Raw genomic sequence first — 10,144 nt, forward strand, 5'->3', positions numbered from 1 at the left:
TGTGTTGATTGTTTTTTGCTAAGAGTGAAAAACTTTTATTTTCACCAACATTTTTTTCTGTGTGTAGCAAAAGAGATTATAACTACTATGTCGGATGTCGCTGCTAACACTGATAATTTATTATCGCTCTTACATATGCTAGGCCTAGAAAAACTCATAGTAAGAGAACTGCGGAGAAAAAAACAGCATTTTTGGCAACGTATGCCCCGGCATTGTATGGCAACACGTCCAATGTTATAAGGATAGGCAATGTTCGATTGGATTCGTTTTTTGACAGCTAAACGCGAATCCAATCGACCCAAAATGGAGTCTCCGCAGTTCTCTTTCTAGAGTTTTTCTAGCTAGGCCCATTTTTTTGATACATAACCAAATAGAAATGTACAGTAACAAAACCTTGATTTTCACTGTGACAGTATAGTATTTTTACAATAATTTACAGTAAGTTTTAGTGTTATGCTACAATACAAAAACAATAAACTTTAACGTTTTTATAGTAAATTTCAATGTAAAATAGACTTTTACAGTGAAAAAGGGGGGTGGTTATGTATCTTAACATTAAAAAAAATCAGTTTTTCTCCATACATTTTTTTCTCGAAAACAGTAAAATTTAATGTGAATGCACTGTATCAGTTTTTTGTTGAACAGTGAAATTTATTGTTACATGAAATTTTATTGTAAATCTACTGTGAGAACTTGGCATCGAACAATGTTGAAACAGTAATAACTACACGCAGAAAAATAAATATTAAAGTCAAATAAAATGAGGGCTAAAACAACAAATTTATCAATGTTCTGTGTTCAATAAAAAATGTTTTTTAATATAAATAAAACAATTGTTGAAATAACTCTGAATAATTTATTGGGTCAAACATGAAAAAAGTTGAATCAAAAAAATGTTTTGTTGATCTCATCATAACAACAATCGAAACAAAAATACAAATTTGTTGTTTTAATAAGTCCGTTTGGTTGCTTTAAACAATACAAACACGCAGAAGAATTAAGCATATTTAAACCAAAAATATGTGTTATTGAATCCAATCATTAATTGTTTATTACTTCAAACAACAAACTTATTGGTCTCAAAACCTTTTTTTTTATTGGAGTAACAATATTTTTTTTGTTTTAATTTCAATAATTTTGTCTTAATTTCAATAAAATTTTTATTAAAAAATGGAACAATAATTTTTTTTATTGAAACAATAAATAAATTTTATTGAATTCAATAAATAAATTTATTGTCTCCCGCATTTTATTTATTGAATTTAATCCATAATTTTATTGAACCTGAAAATCTTTTTTCTGCGTGAATATTTGAATCAATACATATCAAACATTGCAATGAAAAAAAATTATTTTTTCAATTCAACTTATACATTTCGTTGTTTTAAATATAAGAAACGTTCAAAATAATGGTTTTGAAATGTTGAGTCAACACCAATTTTGTTGCAAAATGTAATTACATTTTTGCAGGGCATATAATTTCAATCATCGCTCCTTCCCAGTGAGCAAATTTTCTGGCGGAGACCGCTCTGCTAGATTTCTGTAAGGCTTGGTTTGGCAGCCCTGTCAGATTTCTGCGCGTATCCTGTCGGGTTAGTTGAGCTAGGGCGAACTCGGTTTCGCTCGCGTTTTCTGACAAATTTTGACAGGAACCGAGCAACCGAGGAACCGAGCAACGAATTCGCTCAAATGCAACAACCGTTTCTGACAGAAGCGGTTAAACCAACCGATGCTGCTCACTTTTATCCAGAATCGAGCCAGAAATGTACGGCTAAGATCTCTGCACGCTTCCTGCCACATCTTTGTCAGATGTTTTGCTCGATTTGTGCTAAATTCTACCAGGTAGGAATTGCCAGGATCTTTGCACAGTTTATGTCTGAGTTATGCCAGGGTTTAGCTCGGTTCCTGTCAAAATTTGCCAGAAAACACGAGCGAAATCGAGTTCGCCCTAGCTCAACTCATCCGAGAGGATACGCGCAGAAATCTAATAGGGCTGCTAAACCAAGACTTACAGAAATCTAGCAGAGCGGTCTCTGCCAGAAAATTTGCTCACTGGGTGGCACATTCGCATCGACTTCAGTAGTAATAATCGGTATATTTTCCGTGACATTATCGAGCGTTTCCTGTTCATCTGCATAATTCAGGGCCAATTTCAGTATCATCTATAAGGACTGTTAAAGCCAAGAAAAATGGCTCCGTCTGGCAACACTAAACATGATCCACAAGACGAGGATCACTTGATCTCGTTTCATCACAATTATATTATATATGCCTTTCATTACTCTTATCACTAGTAGGTAGTATATATAAAATACCATTAGGCACGATCACCCATCGCTCGGGATTGATCGTGATCGATATTCACCACTGACCCATCGTATCGCAATGAATACGAGGGCAGTTTCAGTACCTAATAAACCACGCTGTGCATCATACGTATCTATTTCGAATAAACAGTAGAGCAGCAATTATAATTAACTTTGCTAAATCAAATAAAGTGTAGTTTTCTCCGGATAATTGAATGTGTCATGCGTGAATAGATAAACCGAACAATCCCGGTCTGTACAGTTAGCCACGGGTGCTCAACTGTGACATAGTGTTGTAGAACTTTTTAGTTATAGAACTTTAATTACACATCAATTCGCCAACGGTCCTGGTAAGATTTATAAACATTTTTTGGTCCTTCGAACCGGATCCTTTGATCCAGAGGACCGTTGGGCGACAGTTTTTAGTGGTACAATAGACATTGTGACCGCGTGGAAGTGAGACAATAGTGCCGGTCTGGAACAATAGTGGCGTCAGTTAATCCGCCATCGCAATTGTGGTTTCAACGCACTTGGCTGAAAACCGCCATTGTACCAAACGGAACGGGACGGCGGAGAGCAACGGAGAGCTAAGTGCACAGGGCTTCGGAGCGCTTGGAAGGCTCACTTCGACACACGGAGGAACCAGGATCAACATCTGAACCAAGAAAAAGGGAAGTACTGTTGCATGTGATCTGTGGTGGCGTCATGCATGAGACGTGCACCGATGAGTAGGGTGGTTCGAAAAAATAAAATGGTGGAGATAAATTGATTTTTCCTTTGCATGCGAATTTTGTGATCCCTGAGTTTGAGATTGACGGTTGGTCTTGGTTCTGCTGGCATTATTTTTGGCTTGTTACTCATCTGGTTAGTTCCCCTCGCTGCAGTCAATTTTATTGGGTTGTTCAGTCTTCTGTCACCTCGGGGACGTCGAGTAGAGTCGCGGTTCGCGGTGTTCGAGTGAAAAGGTGAAGTGTAAGAAGTGAATGACATTAATAAACTTTGGAGTGCAGTGTAGAAGTGATATTAATTGAAAATAGTACGAGAGTGAATGAAATAAAAATGTCCAGTGAACTAAAAGATTTGAAACGGCAGGAGCGACAGTTACAAAGCACATTCAACGGCGCAAAGCAGTTTTTGCTAAAATTCAAACCGGAAAGGCATGCCGGTCACGTTGATAGTCGATTAGAGCTGCTGGAAGCCGCGATTAAGAAATTTTACTCGGTGCGGAGAAAAATCGAGTTGTTAGCTGACGAAGACGATGATAAGGAAGCATTCGATACCAAGGAAACACCAGGAGATCGTGCTGCTCGTGTTGAAGCTCTTGCTGAAAGGCGCGAGGCCGACAATTTTCAGATCCTTCAGAGCGCTGAAGACCTTTACTGTGAGCTGAAGTCATAGCTGCAGTCCCTGAGACCAGGAACATCAATACCGGTCCCAGCTGACGTTTTGCCAGCTCCAGCACAGGCTCCTTCTTGTTCGTTGTCGCGAGTAAAGTTGCCCGAAATTCGCTTACCTAGTTTCGGAGGCAAAACTAGCGACTGGGTCACCTTCCGTGACATGTTTCTGAGCCTTATTCATCGCAACGATCAATTGAGTGCAATCGATAAATTTTCGTACCTGCGATCGTCGCTGGTTGGTGAAGCATTGCAAGAGATTGGCACGATAGATATATCTGTAGCCAACTACTCGATCGCATGGGATTTGCTCAAGAAGCGTTATGAAAACCGTAAGTTGATAGTTAAAGCCCATCTCGATGCCTTGTTTGCCATTGAACCAATAAAGCGTGAGCATTACGATGCATTGAGTCAACTTATTAGTGAATTTGATCGTAACCTTCAGATGTTGGAGAAAGTTGGAGAAGATCCGTCCCAGTGGAGCACAATTTTAGTTCACATGATGTGCTCCAGATTAGATCAATCAACCTTGCGCCATTGGGAGGCACATTATAGTTCGAAGGAAGTCCCCACATACGATGCTTTGATGACGTTTCTTCGGAATCAGTGTTCCGTTCTTCAATCTATAGCACCAGCAAAGCCTGTGCATTGTGAGATGAAGAAGCCCAAGTTTACTGTCACTCACACATCCGTGCAATCTTCTAATCGGTGCCCATTCTGCGGCGAAGGTCAACATTCAGCATTCAAGTGTCAGAAGTTCATCAAAATGAAGGTGTCTGAGCGGTATGATATGGTGAAACGCTCTCGGTTGTGTTTGAACTGCCTATCTCCTGCGCATCTAGTTCGATCCTGTACGAAGGGGTGTTGTCAGCATTGTCATCAGAAACATCATACTCTTCTACATTCTGGAGTAACCAACGGCGGAAGATTATCAGCGTCAATCCCGCAGAATGACTCCTCCGTCCCACGAGTACAGAATCGACCACAGACAACGAACACTCAACAAACACAGCCACAAGCCCAGAACCAAGCCACACTCACTCAGTACACTGGACCATCCACAAGCTCATTTCCTACTGCAAATACAAATTCGCATTCGCAATCACACCCACCACCCACCACAGATCGTACTCCCATTACAAACTCTTTACCCGCCAACATCTACACACCAAAACGTCAAGTTTTATTATCCACCGCGTTAGTGCGCGTGTCGGACATTTATGGAAACGCTCAATTAGCTAGAGCGCTCTTGGACTCTTGCTCAGAGTACTGTTTCATCACCACGACTCTTTTTCAAAAGTTAAAGTTGGCTGAGACTGCCAGCTATTTGTCCGTAGCAGGGAACGGTGGTTCTGTAGTCAAATCTACAAAGAGCGTAGAGGCTACAGTATCGCCTCGGTCATTGCACATTTCTTCCTATTCCGAGAAGGTGCAGCTGCACGTCTTGCCGAAGCTCACCTCCAAACTGCCTATGCAGGCGGTCAATATTAGGACTCTCGCCATTCCGGAAGGTGTTACGTTGGCAGATCCAAATTTCTGTGACCCCGGACCAATTGACCTCATCATTGGTGCTGAGTACTACTACGATCTGCTGCTGAAGGAAAAGATGAAGTTATCAGAAGACGGACCCACATTGCAAAAAACTGTCTTCGGATTTGTTGTGTCAGGACGCATACCCGGTAGCATTCTTGGAATCCCCAAAACTATTTCCCACACGTGTTCCTCTGTCGATCTTCGTGATCTCCTCGCGAAGTTTTGGGAACTAGAGTCCTGTAGCAGTAGAAGTACCTATTCTGTGGAAGAGACGACGTGTGAAGAGATTTTCGAACGAACGACCGTTCGCGATGCAGATGGAAGATTCGTCGTCACGCTTCCCAAGAAGGAGTACATCATCGAGCAACTGGGAGATTCAAAGGCCATAGCATTGAAACGATTCCACGGATTGGAAAGGCGATTGGAAGCAAACGACACGTTGAAAAGATTGTATGGCGAGTTCATTCAGGAATACCTGTCCATGGGTCATATGCGAGAAATTGACCAAGAATATTGCGATGCACAGTCCTATTACATGCCTCACCATGCGGTATTGAAGCCCGATAGCACAACCACAAAGCTAAGGGTGGTATTCGACGGCTCTTGCCGTTCGTCGACGGGAGTATCCTTGAATGATGGACTGATGGTAGGACCCGTCGTACAGGAGGACTTGCTGTCCATCATATTGCGTTTTCGTTTTTGGAGATTTGTGTTAGTAGCGGACATAGCTAAAATGTACCGTATGGTAAGAGTAGCAGATGCAGATCAATCACTTCAGCGGATCTTGTGGAGAAATTCACCGAACGAGTCAGTGAGAATTTTCCAATTGACCACAGTCACATATGGCACCGCTTCCGCGCCTTATCTCGCAACCAAGTGCCTTCAACGTCTTGCAAGTGATGGTGCAACCTCGCATAAAGCAGCAGCGAAGGTCATTGAGAAGGATTTTTACGTCGACGACCTGTTGACGGGCACGGACAGCTTGGAAGAAGGAACCGTTCTCACATCAGAACTCATTGATCTTACGAGTTCGGCAGGGTTTGAGTTGCGCAAGTGGAGTTCCAATAGCTTTGAACTTCTTTCGTCTATTCCACCTCATCTCCGAGACGATCGTACCATACTGGAACTCGATTCGTCCAAATCCACAGTCAAAACGCTAGGGTTAATATGGGAGCCAGGCAAAGACTGTTTTAGATTTGCTGTACCGCACTGGAGCACTGAGCCAATCATCACCAAACGTATAGTACTGGCCGACACAGCTCGTATCTTCGACCCTCTCGGTCTCATCGGTCCAGTCATCGTACAGGCAAAAATTTTCCTCCAGGAGCTTTGGAAGCTTAAATCGGATTGGGACGATCCGTTGCCAAAAGAGCTGCAGAATTACTGGATTGAGTATCGATTGAATCTATCCGCTCTCGACACACTCTCAGTTCCGAGATGGACGGGCTTCAGAAGTAACCTAGCTTCAACGGAAATCCACGGATTTTGTGACGCTTCAGAGGTAGCATACGGCGCATGTTTGTACCTTAGGTGTAAGTCAGTCGACGGGTCAGTCACTGTTCGGTTGATTACATCCAAATCTCGAGTTGCGCCACTAGAAGATCTCACTCGGAAGAAAAAGAAACAATCCATCCCCAGATTGGAGCTTTCCTCAGCATTACTGCTTAGTCATCTCTATGAAAAGCTATGCAGTAGTTTCGAACCACCCGGCAAGGTATATTTTTGGACAGATTCCATGATAGTGAAGTGCTGGCTATCATCGTTACCTTCCCGGTGGCAAGCATTCGTTGCCAATCGTGTATCAGAGATACAGCATATCACTAAGAAGGGAGTGTGGAACCACATCGCCGGTGCAGACAATCCGGCAGATATCATTTCGCGGGGAATGACACCCACACAACTACAGTATCAACCTCTGTGGTTTGAAGGCCCTCTGTGGGTATGTCGAGCACATTCTACATGGCCAGAGTCAGCAGTCATCCAGTCAGAGCTGGATAGTTCTCTTTTAGAAGAAAAACCATCTGCGTCACTTCCGGTTCAAACAAAGCCTCAAAGTGACATATTTTTGCTGAGATCCTCGTTCCCGGATCTCGTTCGGATAGTAGCATGGATTCGTCGCTTCGCTTACAATGCATTGCCTCGCAACCGCAGTAGCAGGCGTCTAGAACACTTGTCATCGACGGAATATAATGATGCTGTAACGATTTTGGTTCGAGTTGCTCAACACGAGAGCTTTCCTGAAGAAATAGCAGCTTTATCGAAAGGTGAACCAATAAAGTCATCATCTAAATTGCTCTCGTCAAATCCTCGTTTAGTTGATGGTATTCTCCGCGTCGGCGGTCGATTAGCTCATGAACCAGTGTCAGAATATCGTAAGCATCCAATGATTCTTCACCATCAACACCCACTGGCAAAGCTGGTCATGGAGCATTATCATCGTAAACTGTTTCACGCCGGTCAGCAACTTCTCATAGCTTCGGTCAGAGAAAGGTTCTGGCCAACTCGCATTCGCGATTTAGCACGTTGGACCATCCATCGATGTGTTCAATGTTTTCGCAACAAACCCAAAGTCCACGAGCAGCTAATGGCTGATTTACCATCCGTTCGTGTCACTCCTGCAGCGGCATTCTTGAAAGTTGGAATCGATTTTTGCGGACCGTTCTACATTCGCTATCCAGTTCGTCGGAGTACGCCGGTGAAGTCCTTCGTATGCATTTTCGTTTGCCTAGCGACCAAGGCAGTCCACATGGAAGTCGTAGCAGATCTGTCAACGCAAGCATTTCTGGCGGCATTCAAACGCTTCGTAGCAGTCCGTGGCAAACCGCAACTAGTCATGTGTGACAATGCGACCAATTTCGTTGGGGCAAATCGGGAGCTCGAGGAACTACGGCTGCAACTGTATAACCAGCAGTTTCAGTACGAAATGATCAAGGTATCGGAAGAAGAAGGAATATATTTCAAATTCATCCCACCGCGCTCTCCGAATTTCGGCGGATTGTGGGAAGCGGCGGTTAAGTCCTTCAAAGGACATTTTCGCAAGACCATAGGAAGCAGACCGTTGACATACGATGAACTACACACCATTGTTCAACAAGTCGCAGCGATTCTAAACTCTCGTCCATTGACACCCTTGAGTAACGATCCTAATGATTACACTGTACTGACCCCAGGACATTTTCTGGTGGGACGACCACTCACGGCGATTCCTGAACCAGATTTGCAAGAGATCCCCGAAAATCGACTCTCTCAGTGGCAACGTACGCAAGGATTCGTACAACAACTATGGCGGAAATGGAAGACGCAATATCTGTCAGATTTGCATAACAGGACAAAGTGGACTCGACAACGCAACAACATCACAGTTGGAACGATGGTCCTAGTAAAGGAGGAAAACTTGCCTCCTCAGAAGTGGCGGTTAGGCCGAGTTGCAGAACTGTTTACGGGCGAAGATGGAAACATTCGAGTTGTAGCTGTCCGGACTAGGGATGGTACCTTCAGAAGGAGCATCTCAAAAATTTGCGTCCTTCCAATACGGGACAACGACGAGAAGTCCCCACGGAGGCGAACTGAATCCCTCCCAACGATGGTGCTGCGGCACCGCGGAGGTCTCTCAAGGGAGGTCCTCCGCATCCCAGTTAAGTATTTTTTCATCAATTTATTGCAAAAAACTTAAGGAATGTTCATCCCCCATAGCCACCCCTGCATCTCTGTCCCGGTTTCCGGGGCAGTCGTCATCATTTTTGGTTCGTCGGTTCACACCAGTCCACACCGTCAATCACCCTGGAAGAGTTGCCTTTGTGATGTCAAGCATGTTCTATCTACGGTTTCGGTGCATGGTCTTGCTTATCTTTTAGTTACACAGCTTCATTATCGTCACAGCAACGCTGCAAGTTCATCAAATTTCGTACTCCGAGCAATGGGCCCGTTTCTCGGTTCGCTGTCAACGCAACGACAGGTCGTCAGATGGATTGATCACCCGTTCTTGAAGGCCAACGTCTACGCAGACGCAGCATAGTAGCAATCTCAAGCAGCATGTGAACATCGTCATCCCCATCCGCCCGGCATACCAGTCGGCGACATCGGTGCCCAGAGCACCAGCGGAGGCCTGGAGGCCTCCGTTCCTGGCAAGTCCTGTAAATGTTCATCATTTCCATTTAAAAAGCCCCCTATGTTTTACAGCAAAGACTCACCATCAACGGCATCCGTGGAAGAACATCCGTCGAAGTAGAGGCACACCGAAGTGCAGTATCAGCAACCCAATCGTCCAACTTTCATCAAGCAACGTTCATCCGTCAATCCGAAAGTAGCAGTATACCCGACGGAAATCCGAAACGATCGTGCAAGGCCGCAGCGAAGGCAATCTCCATTTGCTTGAAGAAGCGTTCCAGTTCCAGTTTGTCGCAGTAACACCCACGTCGTCAACAATCATCAACGTTCAGATGCAGCGCAGACTGCAGTTTGTCGAGATGACCGAATGTCGATCAATGCGACACCATAACAGCACAACATTTGGATCCAGTAGCCCAATGGCAAATGAAAGTTCTTACAATAGTGTGCAAACAGAAATGAAATGTATAGAAGGTAGTTAGCTAGTATACAGTATTACTTGCTTTAGATAGGTTTGAAATCCTAGTGATTTCAAGGCCGGCGGCATGTTAAAGCCAAGAAAAATGGCTCCGTCTGGCAACACTAAACATGATCCACAATTATATTATATATGCCTTTCATTACTCTTATCACTAGTAGGTAGTATATATAAAATACCATTAGGCACGATCACCCATCGCTCGGGATTGATCGTGATCGATATTCACCACTGACCCATCGTATCGCAATGAATACGAGGGCAGTTTCAGTACCTAATAAACCACGCTGTGCATCATACGTATCTATTTCGAATAAACAGTAGAG

At 43.8% G+C, this 10,144-nt stretch overlaps 1 protein-coding gene across 1 annotated transcript; it reads left to right on the top strand.

The window, feature by feature from the left end:
- The first annotated feature begins 3,863 nt into the window (after positions 1 to 3,863).
- Positions 3,864 to 9,640, top strand: LOC131680576 (uncharacterized). Its single transcript, XM_058961289.1, has 3 exons — positions 3,864 to 8,699; positions 9,238 to 9,366; positions 9,413 to 9,640. The coding sequence occupies exons 1-3, from the start codon at positions 3,864 to 3,866 to the stop codon at positions 9,638 to 9,640; spliced, it is 5,193 nt and encodes a 1,730-aa protein (XP_058817272.1).
- Positions 9,641 to 10,144: the final 504 nt, after the last annotated feature.

This window comes from Topomyia yanbarensis, chromosome 2 (assembly GCF_030247195.1).
Source record: "Topomyia yanbarensis strain Yona2022 chromosome 2, ASM3024719v1, whole genome shotgun sequence".
In the NCBI taxonomy this organism is placed as follows: domain Eukaryota; kingdom Metazoa; phylum Arthropoda; class Insecta; order Diptera; family Culicidae; genus Topomyia; species Topomyia yanbarensis.

Bases quoted from the DNA above. Each gene is read 5' to 3' on its own strand.
- LOC131680576 (XM_058961289.1), top strand. From the start codon at position 3,864: ATGTTTCTGAGCCTTATTCATCGCAACGATCAATTGAGTGCAATCGAT. The intron at 8,700-9,237 runs GTAGCTGTCCGG...ACGTCTACGCAG, and splicing joins AAGATGGAAACATTCGAGTT to ACGCAGCATAGTAGCAATCT. The intron at 9,367-9,412 runs GTAAATGTTCAT...TATGTTTTACAG, and splicing joins CTCCGTTCCTGGCAAGTCCT to CAAAGACTCACCATCAACGG.